At 52.0% G+C, this 17,735-nt stretch overlaps 1 protein-coding gene across 1 annotated transcript; it reads right to left on the reverse strand.

Moving 5' to 3' along the window:
• Positions 1-7,933: 7,933 nt before the first annotated feature.
• Positions 7,934-17,537, reverse strand: ALG12 (ALG12 alpha-1,6-mannosyltransferase). Its single transcript, XM_029205800.1, has 10 exons — positions 17,474-17,537; positions 14,786-15,123; positions 14,580-14,712; positions 13,044-13,217; positions 12,247-12,441; positions 11,677-11,780; positions 10,884-11,107; positions 10,218-10,387; positions 10,054-10,129; positions 7,934-9,977 (listed from the first exon to the last, which is right to left on the reverse strand). The coding sequence occupies exons 2-10, from the start codon at positions 14,951-14,953 to the stop codon at positions 9,746-9,748; spliced, it is 1,476 nt and encodes a 491-aa protein (XP_029061633.1). The 5' UTR covers positions 14,954-15,123; positions 17,474-17,537; the 3' UTR covers positions 7,934-9,745.
• Between the last annotated feature and the right edge of the window lie 198 nt (positions 17,538-17,735).

Raw genomic sequence — 17,735 nt, forward strand, 5'->3', positions numbered from 1 at the left:
AGAAGAAGTATAACCCATATGCTAAAAAGAAGAGAAAATGGAATCATATAAAATGCTCAATTAAAAGATTGTCCGAGTAGATTAAAAAAACACCCAACTATATGTTATCTACAAGAAATCCACTTCAAATATAAAGACCCATATAGATTAAAAGTAAACGGATGGAGGAAAGTATACCATGATAACACTAGTCAAAGGAAAGCAGGAGTAGCCATATTTCAGACAGCGGACTTCCAAACAAGGAAAGTTATCAGAGATAAATAAGGGTATTCTATAATGATAAAGGGGTCAGTTCTCCAAGAAGACATAATAATCCTTAATGTGTATGTGCCTTAACAGTGTGTCAAACTATATGAGGCAAAAACTAATAGAGTTACAAAGAGAAATAGATGAATCACTATCATAATTGGAGACTTCAGCAACACTCAGAAATGGTCAGATCCTGCAGACAGAAAATCAGTAAGGACATAGTTGAACTCAACAACACCATCAGTCAATTGGCCATCGACAGACTACTTTGTCCAACAGCAATAGAATACACATAATCTCCAGCTTATATGGAACATTCACCAAGATACATCACATTCTCGCCATAAAGCATACCTTAACAGATTTAAAGGAATAAAATTCATACAATGTCAGCTCTCAGACCACGATGGAATTAAACTAGAAATCAGTAACAGAAAGGTAACTGGAAAATACATGGAGATTAAAAACATCACACTTCTAAATAACACATGGGTCAAAGAAGAGATTTCAAGAGAAATTTTAAAATAATTATAACTAAATGAAAAACACAACTTACCAAAACTCATGGGATGCAGTGAAAGCCATGCTTAGAGGAAAATTCAATGCATATATTACATTACAGCATTCAATGCATATATTACAAAAGAAGAAAGATGTAAAATCAGTAATCTAAGTTTCCACCTTAAGGAACTAGAAGTCCAGCATAAGCAGAAGAAGAGAAATAATAAGAATCGGAGTGGAAATCAATTAATTTGAAGACGGGAAATGAATAGAGAATATCAATGAAACCAAAAGCTGGTTCTTTGAAAAGATTAATAAGATTGATAAGCTTCTAGTCAGACTAAGAAAAAAAGAGAAATTATGCTAATTACTAACAACAGAAATGAAAGGAGTCATCATGACATCCCATGGACATTAAAAAGATAATAGAAGAATACTGTGAACAACTCCGTGAACACAAATTTGATAACCTTGATAGAATAGGCCAGTTTCTTGAAAGACACAGCCAAAAGTCACACAAGAAGTAGACTATCTGAATAGGTCTCTATCAATTAAAGCAATTGAATCAAGAATTAATAACCTTCCAAAACAGCAAGCACCAGGGCAGACGAGTGCGCCGGTGGATTCTATCAAACATTTAAGGAGAAATGACACAAGTTCTCTACAACCTCTTCCAGGGGATAGAAGCAAAGGGAATACTTCCTCTTTCTATGAGGCAAGTATTACCCTAATATCAAAACCAGACAAAAATATTACAAGAAAAGAAAACCGCAGGCCCATATCCCTTAAAGAAACTATAAAACTCCTTGAAGATAACAAAGGAGAAAACCTAGATGACCCTGGGTGTGGTGATGACTGTTTAGATACAACATCAAAGGCACGATCCATGAAAGAATCAATAGCTAGACTTAGTTAAAATTAGAAACTTCTGTTGACAGTGTCAAGAGAATGAGAAGACAAGCCACAGACTGGGAGAAAACATTTGCAAAAGACACATCTGATAAAGGACTATCATTCAAAATATACGAAGAACTCTTAAAACTCAACAATAAGAAAACAAGCAAACTGACTAAAAAAAAGGGGCTTAAAAAAGCAGGAAGGGGCTTCCCTGGTGGCACAGTGGTTGAGAGTCCGCCTGCCCCAGTCCAGGAAGATCCCACATGCCGCGGAGCGGCTGGGTCCGTGAGCCATGGCCGCTGAGCCTGCGCACCCGGAGCCTGTGCTCCGCAACGGGAGAGGCCACAGCGGTGAGAGGCCCGCGTACCGCAAAAAAAAAAAAAAAAAAAAAGCAGGGAGACTGCTTCACCAAAAAAGACATATAGATGCCAAGTAATAATATGAAAAGATGCTCCTCATCATACCTCATCAGCAAAATGCAAATTAAAGCAAGATACCACTACACACCTATGAGAATGGCCAAAATCCAGAACACTGACAACACCAAATGCTGACGAGGACGTGGAGCAACAGGAACTCTCACCATTGCTGCTGAGAATGCAACACGGTGCAGCCACTTGGGATGACACTTTGGTGGATTCTTACAAAAAACTAGGCATACTCTTACCATACGATCCAGCAATCATGCTCCTCAGTATTTACCCAAAGGAGTTGGAAACTTACGTTCACACAAAAACCTGCACACGTGTTTACAGCAGCTTTATTCATAATTGCCAAAACTTAAAATGTGGAAGTTCAGTTTGTGGCTTCAAATCTCAGAGGCCAAGATGTACCTTTAATAAGGTATGTTTGGAAAAAGATACGATTAGGCCTACCCCGCACACTGCACACAAAAGTAAACTCCAGGGACTTCCCCATGGTCCAGTGGCTAAGACTCTGTGCTCCCACTGCAGGGGGCCCGGGTTCGATCCCTGGTCAGGGAGCTAGAGTTCACATGCCGCAACTAAAGATCCCGCATGCCGCAACTAAAGATCCTGTGTGCCACAACTAAGACTGGGCACAGCCAAATAAACAAATAAATAAATATTCTTTTTTTTTTTTAAAGTAAACTCCAACTGGATCAGCAGGTCTACACGCAAAAATGAAAATATACAAGTACTGAAAGAAGGCAGAGCTGAGCTCCTGAGTGGGGAAGCTTCCCAACTAGGAGCAGGTAAAGAAAAGACTGATCAACATGAAAACATACAATTGACAAAAATTCTGCATGGGAAAAGGACTTCAGAAGCAGATTCAAAAGACAAATGACAAACGGGGAGAAATTATTTTCAATATATATTGGATATAAAGGGCAAGTACCCCTATTGATTGAAGAATTTTTATAAAGTGAGGGGAGATGACCAAAAATACAATGGAAAATGGACAAAAACTACAAACAATTTACAAAGACAGATGGCCCTTAAACCTATGAAGACATTCAGCTCCACTCATAGGGAAATGAAGATTAAAACTATACTGAGATGCTACTGCTTACCCATCAGACTGGCAGATTGAAAAAGGTTAACATATTCTGTGGGCCCTGTGGAAATGGGAAATGGTACCACCCTTGTGGAGGGGAATTTGGCAATACCTAGCAAAACTACCACGCATTTACCCTTGGCCTAGCATGCCCACTTCCAGGAATTTGCCCTAAAGATATACCTCAAACAGTTTGAAAATACAAATGCATAAGGTTATTCTTTGTAGCATTATTTGAAGTTGCAAACTATGGGCAACCACCTCAATGCCCACATGCAGGAGGTTGACCGAGTGCATTAGTGCACGTCCACATAATGAAGTACTGTGGTTCCAAAGGATGCGAGAAATCCCTGTGAACAGACGGAGCGATTTCTAGAAGATCTCCAGGAGATGTGAAAAAAACAAAGAGCGTATGGAATGCCACTGCCCTTCGGGAAGAACGAAGGGGAATAAAGAATACGTGTATCTGCTGGTCTTTACAAAAAGAAACACATGAAGGATAAACCAGAAAACAATGACACTCGCTACAAAAAACGGGGAGGAGTTATGGGAGGGAGGGAGCAACTTCCCTGAGCACGCCTTCAGGAAGAGTTCGGACATCTAGAAGAGTGTGTGGTCACGTTCTACCAATTAAACAGGAGGGGGAATCGGATCCTAGGGCTGAAAGCAAATGAAAAGTGAATCAAAAGAAAAACGTTAACACACTGAGGTGGGTAATCCAAGGAATTTATAAATGCAGTATTGACAGTCGTGGGCAAGGGAGCAAAGTGCATGAATCCAGACGTCTTGTTTGTATGGCAAAGGGATCCCGAAACTATTTATCATCTTGAGTAATCCCAGTTGACCCTTGAACAACACAGGTTCGAACTGCACGGTCCACTCATACGTGGATTTTTTTCAATAAATTGGAAACGTTTTTGGAGACTTTCGACAGCTTCAAAAAACTCACAGATGCACCATGTGGCCTACAAATATTGAAAAAATTAAAAAGGTGTGTCATGAATGCATAAAACATATGTAGATGTTAGTCTATTTTATCATTTACTACCATAAAACATACATGAATTTATGATATAAAGCTAAAATGTATCAAACCTGAGGCACAGGACTTCCCTGGTGGTGCAGTGGTTAAGAATCCGCCTGCCAATGCAGGGGACATGGGTTCAGTCCCTGGTCCGGGAAGATCCCTTATGCCGCGGAGCAGCTAAGCCCGTGCACCACAACTACTGAGCCCATGTGCCACAACTACTGAAGCCCGCGTGCCTAGAGCCCGTGCTCTGCAACAAGCCACTGCAATGAGAAGCCCATGCACCGCAACGAAGAGTAGCCCCCGCTCGCCACAATTAGAGAAAGCCCGCACGCAGCAATGAAGACCCAATGCAGCCAAAAATAAATAAATTTATTTTTTAAAAAAACAAACCTGAGGCACACAACACGTGGCTCCATTTGAAGTGCAGAGAAAGGAAGCAAACGTAAAGATGCCGTATGAAGTCCTCACTGCATGAATTAACTGTAGCACCTACAGTAATAATGCTGCAGCCACCCCTGCTGCTGCTTCCGGCGCGCGTATTCCCCGCGTCCGCCTACAACGCCGTGTGCGCTCACCCCCTCCGGAGCAGGTGGTCTCTCCAGTAAATCGCAATCTCTTGTGGTTCTTGCGGATTATTTCATTGTATTTAGTGCAACACCAGGAACCTTGACCACCACCACGGGACCCACGAAGTGCCCTGGCTATGCTGCAAGCGCTCCCAAGACGCAGAGAAAAGGCAAGACGTGAAGAGGAAAAGCTGAATGGCTTGATGTGCGTTGCAGAGTGAGGTCTGCAGCTGCAGCTGCTGCCACTTCAAGATGAATGTGAAAAAGGAAAGGAAACCGTGAAGCTGGCACTGCAGCTACACCAGCAGGCAGAAAACCTTGCACTTCTTGTGAAATACCTTTTTATTTGAAAAAGCAGCTTTTAGGCGGGCGCAGGCTTGCCATAAGAAAGGTGCACCTATATAAAATCTAAGAATGATTCGAGAAAAAGCAAAGTCATCATACGACAAGCGAAAGGGAGGGGAAGGTTGTAAAGCTGGAGACTTGAATGCCAGCAAAGGATGGTTTGATGATTTTAGAAAGAGATTTGGCTTTAAAATGTCAAGGTAACGGGAGAGGTGGCGCAGACACGTTCTCAGACGCTGTGAAGAAAATCACTGGGGAGAAAGGACATCTGCCTGAACACGTTTTTAATACAGATGAGACTGCCCTATTCTGGGAAAAAATGCCACCAAGGACATTCATCAGTAAGGAGAAGCAAGCAGCAGGATTTAAGGCAGGAAGGAATGGGCTGTCTCTATTATCCCGCACAAATGTGGTCGGGTTTACGGCCAGGACTGCGCTCATCTGTAAAGCTGCTGACCCCCAGCCTTGCAGGGAGAAGATGAACGGCAGCTGCCAGTCTTTTGATTGGACATCAAAAGGGCCTGGGCAACCAGAACACTTTTTCTGGATTGGTTCCATCGATACCTTGTCCCTGAATTCAGGAAGCACCTTGTCAGGAAGGGACTGCCTTTTACAGTTCTTTTGATACTGGGCAACGCGCCTGCCCGCCCAGAACCCCATGAGTTCAACACCGAAGGCGCTGAAGTGCTGAGGTGGTCTGCTTGCCCCCAGACACAATGTCTCTATTCAGTCTCTAGGTCAGGGGCCCATAGGACCTTTAAGGCTCATTACACACGACACTGTGTGGAAAGGATCGTCAAGGCTATGGAAGAGAACCCTGACACAGAGAACGTCGTGAGAGTCTGAGAGTCTGGGAGGATCTTACCACTGAGGATGTGATCGTTGTTATTAAAAAAAAAAAAAAAAAAAGCCGTGAGAGCCATCAAGCCCACAACAATACATTCCTGCTGGAGAAAACTGTCCAGATGCTGTGCATGACTTCACAGGATTTATGACACACTCAATCAAGGAAATCATGGGGGGCTTCCCTGGTGGTGCAGCGGTTAAGAATCCGCCTGCCAGTGAAGGGGACACGGGTTTGAGCCCTGATCCGGGAAGATCCCACATGCCGCGGAGCAACTAAGCCCACGTGCCACAACTACTGAGCCTGCACTCTAGAGCCCGTGAGCCACAACTACTGAGCCCACATGGCACAACTACTGAAGCCCATACGCCTAGAGCCCATGCTCCACAACAAGAAGCTGCTGCAATGAGAAGCCCACGCACCGCAGCTAGAGAAACCCCACGCACAGCAACAAAGACCCAACACAGCCAAAAATAAATAAATAAATCAAGGAAATCATGAGATTGTGGGTTTGGCAAATAAAGTGGGCGGGGGGGTGAACGGTTCCGAGATATGGGTCTTCAAGAAATTAAAGGACTGGGACTTCCCTGGTGGTCCAGCGGTTAGGACTCCGAGCTTCCACTACAAGGGGCCTGGGTTCGATCCCTGGTTGGGGAGCTAAGATTCCACAAGCCACGTGGCACAGTCTAAAAAAAAAAAAAAAATTCAAGGGCTACTAGGCAGCACACCGGAGGAACCCACAGAAGACGACCTGATGGAGATAGATGAGGGCTTCTGAGCCAGAGGCAGACGATGAGACAGGCGCAGAAGCAGCAGCGCCAGGAAACAAACTGACATCAGACTGCCTGGCAGAATAGTTCCAATGAGTCAAGACGACTTTTGACTTGTTTTACAATATGGACCCTTCCGTGATACGGGTACTGAAGCTAAAGCAAACGGTGGAAGGATTGGTAATAGACAGAAACACTCTAGAGAAATGAGAAAGCAAAAAAGTCGGCAGTTCTGCCAAGTTCACCGAGTGCTCCGGCCTCCCCTGCTTCCACCCCGCACGGCTCTGCCGCCCGAGACAGCAAGACCTCCCCTCCGCTTCCTCCTCCCCAGCCTCAGCGTGAGGACCAGGGGGATGAAGACCTGTGACGACCCACCTCCGCCTAACGCACAGTGAACAGTCATCACGCTGTGGATGAGACCTCTCTGCCGTGTGCCTCGATGTGAAAATCTAACAGCTGTACACCGCATACGACACATACTGAAGTGGACAGTCCATCCTCACATAGGCATAAGCTGAGTGGTACTAAGTATAAAATCAACAATGTGGGTTTTATAACTTTGCTTTCAAAGAATTAGGTACAGTCTCCCTCCCTCCCTGACTCGTAATTGGAGAAACTGTGTAACAGTCTATCATCATAGGTTTTTTTTTAATGTAACAGTGTTCCCAATACTGTATTATGAATATGACTGCAATACTATATGTCATAAAAATTTTATGACGACCCATCCATTAGTGTATAGGCCGGGCTACCCGGGAGTGATCGTATCGATCACACTAGGCAACCATAAAGCAGCCATGTTGCTGCTGCTTCATTATCAATGCACATATCATTGTACCTGTAAATAAATGTGAACTTCTTTTTCACATTACCTTTTCATTATTGATGTCTAGTATTAGTTATATGTGTAACATCTACAGCCTTTCGTATCGTCTAAGACAATAATGATGTAGGTACTGACTATTCATCTTGGAAACAGATGACGAAAACTCATGCTGTTGATAAATACAGTACAGTACTATAAATATTTTCTCTTTTTTATGATTTTCTTTCCTTTTTTTTTTTGGCCCACCGCGCAGCTTGCAGGATCTTAGTTACCCGATCGGGGATCAAACCCAGGCCCCCAGCAGTGGAAGCACAGAGTCCTAACCACTGGACCGCCAGGGAATTCCCTATGATTTCTTTTTTTTACTGAATTTGTTATAATATTGCTTGTTTTATGTTTTTGGTTTTTTGGCTGCGAGGCATGTGGGATCTCAGCTCCCCGACCAGGGATCGAACCCGCACCCCCTGCACTGGAAGGCAAAGTCTTAACCACTGGACCACCAGGGAGGTCCCCCTATGATTTTCTTATTTTCTTTTCTGTAGCTTACATAATTGAAAGAATACAGCATCTGACATGTAACATATAGATACGTGTCATCGACCGTTCATGTTATGGGTAAATCTTCCACTCAACAGGAGCTATTAGTAATTAAGCCTTGGCGGGGGGGGGGGCGGGTCAAAGGTTATATGCAGATTTCCAACTGCGTGGGGGTCGGTGTCCCTTGACACGGGTCAAACGTACGTTGATGTTGTCGGGGTCAGGATTCTCACTGCAGGGACAGGACATGCAGACGTGGAATGAGGGAGGCAAACAGACGCCCACAGAGATGGGGTGGAACTGGAGGTGTCAGCATGGTGCTGTGACCTCTCACGCCTGTGCACGTGCATAAGCGTGTGCCCACGTGCAGGCGCGCCTGTCCTCTGTCTCCGAAGAAAGGGCCTAGAAACACGGGCATCCTGATAGCAGTGAGCGCACTGTGCACCCAGATACTGGTCTCTGAAACCAGTCCCTGCCAGAAGGAGCCCGGGCCCTCCAAACGGCCGACTCCAGGGTGGAGACAGAGAGGCCCGAGGAGCCTGGGCGGGACTCCTTGTGCCAGGAGGCAGGGAAGTGCTCAAAACCTTAACGACGCGGCACGCAGCCGGGACAGCACGGCTTGACAGGCCCCCCCAGGGGTATCTGCAGTTTGAACACCAAGGCAACCGACAGGGCAGCTCACGGCCCATCGGGATCCGGCAGCAGTCCATGCGTGCAGGCTGACGACTGGGGGCCACATCTAAACACTGAGAACTGCCGATGACAGGTAAGTAACAAACGCTCACGAGAAACAGGCAACGGGGGAAGGTGGGAGCCTGCTGAGTGGCGGGCGGCCGCAGCAGGAATCACCAGTGGGTGCTGTGTCGGGGAGGTTTGGGGAGGGGCCCGCACAGACTGCTTGTCAGCTTCGGTGGAAAAAACAGTAACTAAAGGTCAGGAAGCGCCACCTCCTTCCGAGGCACTCAGGCCAGAGGCCAGGTGCACGCAACTCCCTCTGGAATGGCTCAGGAAAGACTGCCTGTGTCTACGCACACGTGTGTAGCGTGTGCGTGCATGTGCACGGTGTGTGTGCATGCGGGCAAAGCACACTCAGTTCCCTGCATCGTCTTCAGTGCCTGGTGAAGTCAGACACGTGTCAGGAACTCAGTAAACACTGTTCAGCAAAGTGGGAAAGTGCCCAAATCACTTAAACAAAACCCAGGTGGAAGCAGTCTCTGGAAGCATCACCTGAGATCAACAATAAGACGACATTTACAGTTTGACTCTCGCTCTTTTTGAACGAGTTTATCTCCTAAAGCCTCATCTGAAATGGAAACGGCTGAGACCACAGAGGAGGCCCCGCCCCGAGGGCTGGGTGCTGAGTTTCTGCGGTAACGCTGCCCCAGGGGGACGACTTTTCAGGGGCCGAGAGGCCACAGCCTGCTGCCCAGAAGCAGCTCCGCGGGCAAGATCCACATCCCGCTGCGGTCTGGACGGTAAACAGCATCCCACCCACCGTCACCCTGGCAGGGGTGCCAGGCCCCTCGTTCTCACAAGCGGTGGGCAGCGTGGACGTGGGTGCCCCGGCTGTGGCTGTGGACGCGCCCCCGTGAGGGCACACCCGTGGACCTCTGCGCGTTTCCCGTCTCGTCCTGCCGATGTTTCTGGAGGGCCTCTGGCTCCTCCTCAGGAAGGCCCGAGAAGCCTCTCCAGAAGCACCAGCTTGGTCTGCAGGTTCACGTCAAAGGGGGGCAGCCTGCTCAGGTTGAGGCTCAGCCCGGTCGTGCCTGGGACGCTGGCCAGCACCCGGTGCGTGTCCCGGTACGGGGCCAGCTGCGCGGGGGCGGCCTCCACGAGGAGGTGCGTGTAGGCCAGCATGCGCTCGGAGCCGGGCTGCACGTCCTCTCTCTTCTCGTACCTGCAAACGAGAGCAAGGCTGTGCACTGCGGGGTCCGTGGCGGCCCCGGGTGCCCGTGCACGAGACGAGGACGTACCTCCAGGCACTGTTGACTTCCAAAAACCGGGACACACCTGTCTGGGCAGCGGCCACATCGATGTGCACAACGACATCTGTGGAAACCGCGTCTGCTCGGTTAGCGCTGCGAATCCGGCACCTCTGGCCAGAGCCGCAGCCGGTAGCGGGGGGCCGAGCGCCTACCTGTGCGGGAGGGCACCAGCTCGTGCAGCCTCTGCATCGCCACGCCGCCAGGGTAGTTGAAGTGGGACACGTACAGGCCTGTGGCCGAGTATGTGGCATTCACCACGAGGTGTCCTATCACGAGGAGGGACCCCACCTTACACAGCCAGGACTTCTTATAGTTACTCAGCCTGTAAAGAGCAGTGCACCTTGCGGAAAGGCAGCGGCAGCAGCAGAGCAGAAACCGGTTAGGAGCAGAAGCCCGCCGCCCGCTGTCGCTGAGCGAGAGTCATCACCAAGCGACAGACGTGACACTGTCTCTCTGAAATTCCACCCAGATGCCATTTTAAAACTTAGATTACATTTTCAAGCATCCCACGTCATTACTTGGGTCAGAGCGTAGCCTCCGAGCCAAATACCGCGCTGCCTGCGTGTAGGTGAAGCGGACAGGATGAGGCCGCTGTCACAGTGCGCAGGCAGGACCGCGGAGCCCACGGAGCGAGGCACTCGGCATCTGTCCTTTACAGGCCAGTTGCGGGCTCCGTAGACTCGGGCTGGACCCTTGACCAAAGCCTGGCCAGGCACCCAGTTAAACACATTGGTTTACCCTAAGCATCTCCCCCTTTGTGAACCGGTAAACCGCCCCCAGGGAAGCCCAGGCAGCAGCGTCTCGGTGGTGGCACTCACACGCGGGCGCAGCCCCTGGCGGCCACGATATTGAGCACGGGGAAGGCATAGATGATGAAGCGCAGCTCCTTGTGCGGGAGAAGCGAGTACAGAGCCACGAAGCCCAGTGCCGGCAGGAGCAGTGCCAGGGCCCTTCTGTCCACGGCGCCCAGGGGCACGAAGAGCAGGCTGCAGCCCAGGCCGCGTGGCAGGGCCGAGTAGAAGTACCAGAGCAGCGGCGAGGTCTGCCGCAGGAGGGTTAAGGAGGCCACGCGCCAGCCACAGCTGTCAGTCCCCGGGCCGAGCTCAGGCGGGAGCCAGGAGCGTGCGGGAGATGCAGCCCTGATGGCTCCCCTGCCTGCAACACCCGGGACCCCCGCGCCTCGGGCCACGGCGTGACCGCTTCAACACGCGGACAGAGGCTGGGACTCGGGTGTCGGTGCCAGAGCCTGGCCGCGGATGGCGAGTGGGGCTGTGCAGAGTTCTTTAACTTTTCCCTCCATTTTTCACCATAAAAACAGATTGTCCCAGAGTGATGGGCCCACTCGGGACTCAGTATTCTATTTGCGTGCGTTTAACTACTCCAGAATAAAATGTGAAAGAAAAGCAGATCACCACGAGGACAAAGGAGACACCTCGGCTACAGACAACGGGTGGCGGCCACTGGACCAGGGGAGGCCCAGACTGCGGGGAAGAAGGCGCCAGTGCTGGCGCTGCAGCAGCCGCCGTGCTCCATCAGGTGCACACACAGGAGGAGAGGGGCTCACGGCACAGCCCCGCCCCGTGGGCCACTGTGCGGACACCGGAAGGATACGCCCCAGTTGGAACTTTTGTTCAGGACGGTGTTGTACCAGAGCACCTTTCCTTCTGGCCATACGAGGTAGCGCCAAAAATAGGAGTCCACGGCCACCGTCAGCCCTAAGAAAAGAAGACCTCAGGAAAGAACACGGCCACCTGGGAAGCTCGGATCTCGACGCAGCTGGCTGAACGGCAGCTGCGGAGTCCTGGTCACAGGTGGATGTTCCCGAGACGCAGCCCCGTCAGCACAGAAACCAGGAGCCACCAGCAGCTTCACGTAAAGGGGCTGAGGCGTCGGGACCTACCCCCGAACGAGCCTCTTCACGCAGGTCCCTCGTGGCTGCGTGGCCTGGCTGAGACACACAAGGAGAAGAGCCCCTGATGGAGGCCCCGGGCAGCAGGGGGTGGGGGACCCTTGGGCAGAGCAGCCAGGGACCTGCACCGAGACATTTTACCACCACTGAAGGTGAAGGTAATTTCATTTAAGGAAAAACAAAAATAAGAAAACCTCCCAAGTTTTGTCTCCATAAAACAAGACAAAGAAAGCACAGGCTCCCGACAGCGTGGCCGCGGTGACCCGACTCACCTAAGCAGAGGATCCCAGCCGGCACAGCGCAGCGCAGGGCCCGGGCCACCGAGACCTTCCGCAGGCAGAGCGGCAGCAGCAGCGCCAGGCCCAGGAGCAGGCTCAGCTCGGCTCTGAGGACCAGGATGGCGAAGGCCGAGAGCCGGACGAAGCGCGTCCACCTCTGCTGCAGCCAGGCTGCGAGGGCTAGCAGGACTGTAAGGCACAGGCCAAGAGGCAGGCCGCTTACTCCTCCCTCGGGAAAGCCACACAGAACCCTCCAGAAGACAGCTAGCACCTCTCAGAACCAGACCCGCCAACGCGGGCCCGAGGCTGCACCGTGACAGCCCCCCCGCCCGGCCCGTGTCCTGTGCTGTGACATAGCCCGAGGCACTTCCGCAGGCCAGACGGCCCCAGACGGCCCCAGACGCCGGCGTCCATGCCGCTTCCCGCCTCCTCCTCAGCCTCGCGCTCGCACGGCCAGCGCCAACCTCGGCCGCCTCCTCCCCTCTCCTGCCGGCTGCCTCTCCCGCCCGGTCCCTCCAAGGTCCCTGCTCCCCGCACTCGGCCTCCCGAGGCTCCCGGAGCGTCCGCACCGGCCCCGCACGCGGCTTGCCCTCCTCCCAGCTCCGCGGACCAGCTCCAGCTCCGGCCCTGCTCAAGAGAAGCCGAACCCTGGCAGCCGGGCCTCAGTCCAGCACCGAGGACAGGGCCCTGCTCCCCTCGCAGGGTTTCTGAGACGCCTGGTGGGGAGCAGCTTTCGACGGGCAGACACCTCGGAGGGACCCCCCAGGCAGGCCGGCCGGGTGGCTACATACCCACAGGCAGGGCCAGCACGTTGGGGAGTGTCCGCGTGCAGTAGAACATCAGGTGGAACTGCGAGGCCGTCACGCAGCAGAACAGGGTGGCCACCGTGGCCCCAAACTGCCGCCTCACTTCTTTTTGTAAAGTCCAGAGTCCAAAGATCACGCCGAGTCCAAGGACGGCCCTGACTGAACAGAGAGGGCGCCGTGTGTGCGACAGCGGCGAGGCGGGGCCCTCAGCGACCACCGGGTCTCGAAATGGCCCTGAGGGAGGGGAGCTGCCTTCGGTACTAAAAACGGGCTGGGTGTACACAGCAGAATAGTACTCAGCCATAGCGGAGGAAACCATGCCACTGCAGCAACGCGGAGGAACCCAGAGGTGATCAAACTAAGTGAAGTCAGTCGCACAGAGGAGGACAAATACCACATGGACTCACTTACGTGTGGAATCTAAAACGTGACACAAATGAATCTATATACACAACAGAAACAGACTCACAGACACAGAGAATAAACGTATGGTTACCAAAGAGGAAGGAGGAGAGGGATAAATTAGGAGTTTGGGATCAACAGATACACGCTACTGGATATAAAACAGATAATTAACAAAGATACACTGTATAACACACGGAACTATATTCAGTATCTTATAATAACCTATAATGAAAAGAACCTGAAAAATATACACATAACGGAATCACTTTGCTGTACATCTGATACAATGCCATATTGTGAACCAACTACACTTCAATTAAAAAAAATAGGCACGTAAAACGAATGAAACTAAAATATGTTAAAGTGACAGTATATTTTTCACTGAAACTAGCATTAGGTGAATTTGTTCATTTTGTGTTTCACTCACTATTAACTGAATTCTTTTAATTTTGAGTGTGGTGGGCCACATTTCGTGTCCTGTCACATCGTTTATTAAACTTTTGAAACTGTCCAAAAAATGGGCTGGCCGTGGAAGACGGACAGCCTAGACCCTGGCCCCCGGATCCCAAGGCGGGGGCCTGCGGCAGTCAGCCGCTGGGCAGGCCAGGAGCATCAGGACGACAGCCCGGCACCGACCCCAGTGGCCCCGCCACCTGGCCGATACCTCCAGGGCCACGTTTACCAAGGACCTGATGCTCAGAAGTGGCCCCCAACTCTCCCGTCCAAGGCTTCCTGGCCCCCACCATGTGACCACAACAGCCTAGAGCGAGGGTGGATTTCCGTTTCTTCATCTTTCAAGAAGCAGAACTGCTTCTTCCCCAGGAATGTGCAATTCTTAAAGCTCTCCACACAGGCCGGACCAACCAGCCGTGAGATGTGTTTGACTCAGCTGGGAAACGTGCTGCTTCTGCTCGGGGGACGGGGCTCGGCCCCCACTGCAGTCACGAGGGCACAGCCCGGCGGGGCTGACGCTGTCCCCACTCTGAGTCCCTCTGCCGAGTGGCCGAGATTCCAACAGGTGGACCCTCCTGCTCGAGGGACCCTCAACCTGGGTGACTGAGACCCTCTGACAACACTGCAGTTCTCCACCCCATCCCCGTTTGAAGACCCCCTTACCTACTAGCTGAGAATAGAACTTGGACGTTTCCAAGAGCGAAAGCACGTAAACGGCGGGGCTGGAGAGTGCCGCGATCACCAGCGGCCCGAGGAACGTCCTGGGGACCACGCCAGGGAACTCGAGATGGTCAAACTGCGGGGAGAAGGGCAGGTCAGCAGAGGCCCCAGGAAGCGGGGGTCGATGCATGGCTTGGGCGGGAACTCACCTTCTCCACATCCAGCCGGTGGTAGAGCAGGTCGTGCACGGCCTGCAGGTTGAAGCTCTCCTCCACTTTGGTGTAGGGGCAGGCAACCAGGTGGACGGCGGCTACCACCACCAGCAGCCCCAGGAGCCGGCGCTGCTTGCCCAGGCCCGACGGCCTCTTCCCGGCCATTCTGCACGTCAGCCTCACGGACCTTCATCCACCGTCGGCACCGCCACTCGAATCGTTTTGAGAGAATAGAGTCGCAGGTCCCCAAGCTTCAAAACTCACACTCGAGTTAACACCTGGGAAATGTGTTTGAAGGGAATGGGAGTCCTTTGAACTGCTGCAGCTTCTGTAATCTGAAAACACATCAAAATAGAACGCTGAAAGAAAAATCACGCTAGAGAAGCTTTCGTACTTTAACCAGCCTTCTTACGCTTTAAGTTGTGTGAATACTTTTCCAGGAAGAAAGACCTGAGTTGCAGGACCCGAGTTTAGTCCACTGTGCAGCCGGGCCCTGGGCCAGCCCGGCGCTGGAGGGCAGCAGGACGACCCCCGTGCTCGAGAAGCTGAAATCTGGCCGGAGAGTTAGGAACAAGCTGGGCTCGGCCCGCACGGTACTGGCCGAGGGAGACGGGCCGGGAGGCTGTGAAGTAGAAGGGCAGGAGGGGTGCGCCTGGAGAACTGCAGAGGGACAGCCACGAGAGGACAGGAGGTGAGGCGCAGGGCTCGGGGCGCCAGCAAAGCCCTGCACCCCAAGGATGGTGAGATGGCCGCGGACACCCACCTGCTGTGTTCTGAACTTCACCCCCTGAGCCTCTTAGAGCCCCGGGGAGCACCACGCTGGGCATGAGCACAAACTCGTGGATATGGCAGAAAGCAAGAGTGTGTTCCTGGGAGGGTGGGGATGCAGACAGATGTGCCTGCAATGGACCACCCAAACACCAACGGCACTTTGGGGGGCACCCCATGCCACGAAGCTTCCTGAGAAAACCATGGAAGTGTCTGGGGCAGTTCCTACTCATGGAAGACCTCCATCTTTCAATCTGGCGAGGGAAGGAAGATGGCAAACTCTTCCTGTTTCTGGCTTGTCTGAAAACAGGTTTGCTTTTATTTGATCAAAACCAGAAGGGCAAGAAGTGAAAGGAGAGAACCACGGTGCTTACTATTTGTTAAAACTACTTTTTGGTTCGAGGGAGAGGTATGAAGTCTGTACTCTCCTAAGATAGCAAGTGGGGAATCAACAACTGGGGGAACAGGAATCCTGTCTGATATGGTGGTGAGGTGAGGGAAGTAAGGGGGGTCAAAGGGCTCTAAGAATTAAGAATTACCAAAATAACGTGCAGTTCCCAGGGAAGAAACAGAACTTTTCTCTTACCAAATGTAAGGGCGGGATTTTTCTGTCCCCCGCTGCCCACTGTAACCTCAGCAAGGATGGACTCTGGTCATCACAGGGGCCATCTGTCTCCCCTACTGGGCTCACAGCCTGAGGGCAGGGCTGACTCACTGCTGTATCAGCACAGCCTGGCGCATAGCAGGTGCTCAATAAACTACTTGAAGAAGAAATTCATAAAAACTAAGCGTGGATCTCATCACACCAGTTTACATTTTCATTAAAGAAACGTTCACGCTTTAATTTCCAGTGAAGCCGAAGAGACCATGGAACGTTCATATACTACTCTCTGTTCTCTTACTGTTCGAGAGGAAAAAGAGTCTAAAGAACTAGGAAGCATCTCTAAGGCCAGGCGGTTGGAGCAGCTGCACAGGTGCTCCGTGGCAGGAACCTCGCTCGGGCTCACAGCTGTCCCAGGCCAGTCCCTGCACACCCCACTCCACACCTCTGCCCGGAGGAGGTTCCCCTGCGGGAAGATCTAGACTCTGTTATTTCACGAGCTGTGGGGTGAAAAGGTACCTGCCAAACCCCGCTCCGGGCCCCAGGAGCTTCTCACCCAGATGAGAGTGTGCCCTGTGCCGATGACCAACGGCAGAAACCAACCGGCAAAGCAGCTTATGTTGGAAGGCGCTAGCGGCACCCTGCATGCCCACCCGGGACCACGAGGAAACAAACAGGACATAAGCAAGTACAGAAACCATGGTCAACCCCCACCGGGCCCGAGACGGTGAGCAGACGCACGTGCACTGGTCCACACCTGCTTGCAGCTGTTCGGGTTGTTAATCTGAGGCACCCACAGGCCAAGACAGGCCACGACTTTAAAATACGTAGTTTATAGGATGGTGACCCCTCAGATTAGGTGCAAAGGGCTTCTTGTCCCCGTCTATTCGGATTCTAAGGTCTCTACTGAAACTGGTCAAGTCAGATGTTCACGTTATTAATCCCTGGCTGGAAACACAAAGGAACTGGTACAAATTCGGCCAGAGAAAACTCTATCATTTGTGCTGCTTCCTTCTGGCAGTTCTGTCCTACTAGAAACCAGGTAATGCCCACCTTCGTTCTTCCTAACTTAAACCACGGGTTCCAGTGCCAACTGCCTCGGGCACGTGGGGAAATGCAGATGTCTGGAACCCCAGAAACACACTCATCAGGCCCCGGGCAAGGAGCCCCAACCCTAGGTGAGGAGACTGCCCCCAGGTGAGGAGCCCAACGGTCGTCCCGCGTGGCCACGCACGGTGAGGCCCAAGGAGCACCGCGAGAGCGCCGGCCCGGGGTCCCCGCATCCCGTCCCAAGAGCCCCAGCCGCGCACGCTGACCTCGCCAGCCCACAGCGCGGTCCCTCGAAACGCGTCCGCCTGGCCTGCCCTCAGCCGGAAGTCGGGTGGCGGAAACCGAGAATAGAGGCGACGCCCTTGCCCGAACCTAACATGGCCACTAAACCCCGGCTGCCGTCGCGGCGGGCGCCCTCTCTGACCGGAGTAAAGATGGCCGCCGCGGGCGGTGCAGGGGAGAGGCCGGCGCGAGGGGCGGGCTCGGATCTCCACGCCCCCTGTGCCCAACCCTCCCGGCGGGACGCTG

This window comes from Monodon monoceros, unplaced genomic scaffold (genome assembly GCF_005190385.1).
Source record: "Monodon monoceros isolate NGI ecotype Baffin Bay Population unplaced genomic scaffold, NGI_Narwhal_1 Super_Scaffold_6, whole genome shotgun sequence".
Taxonomy (NCBI): Eukaryota; Metazoa; Chordata; class Mammalia; order Artiodactyla; family Monodontidae; genus Monodon; species Monodon monoceros.

Coding starts and splice junctions, on each gene's coding strand:
- ALG12 (XM_029205800.1), bottom strand. CDS start 14,953: ATGGCCGGGAAGAGGCCGTCGGGCCTGGGCAAGCAGCGCCGGCTCCTG. Junction 11,108..11,676: donor ACAAAAGTTCCAACTGGGGC/GTATCCTTCCGG, acceptor CTCCTGCGGCAG/ACCTCGCCGCTGCTCTGGTA. Junction 9,978..10,053: donor GAAGTCAACAGTGCCTGGAG/GTACGTCCTCGT, acceptor TCTCGTTTGCAG/GTACGAGAAGAGAGAGGACG.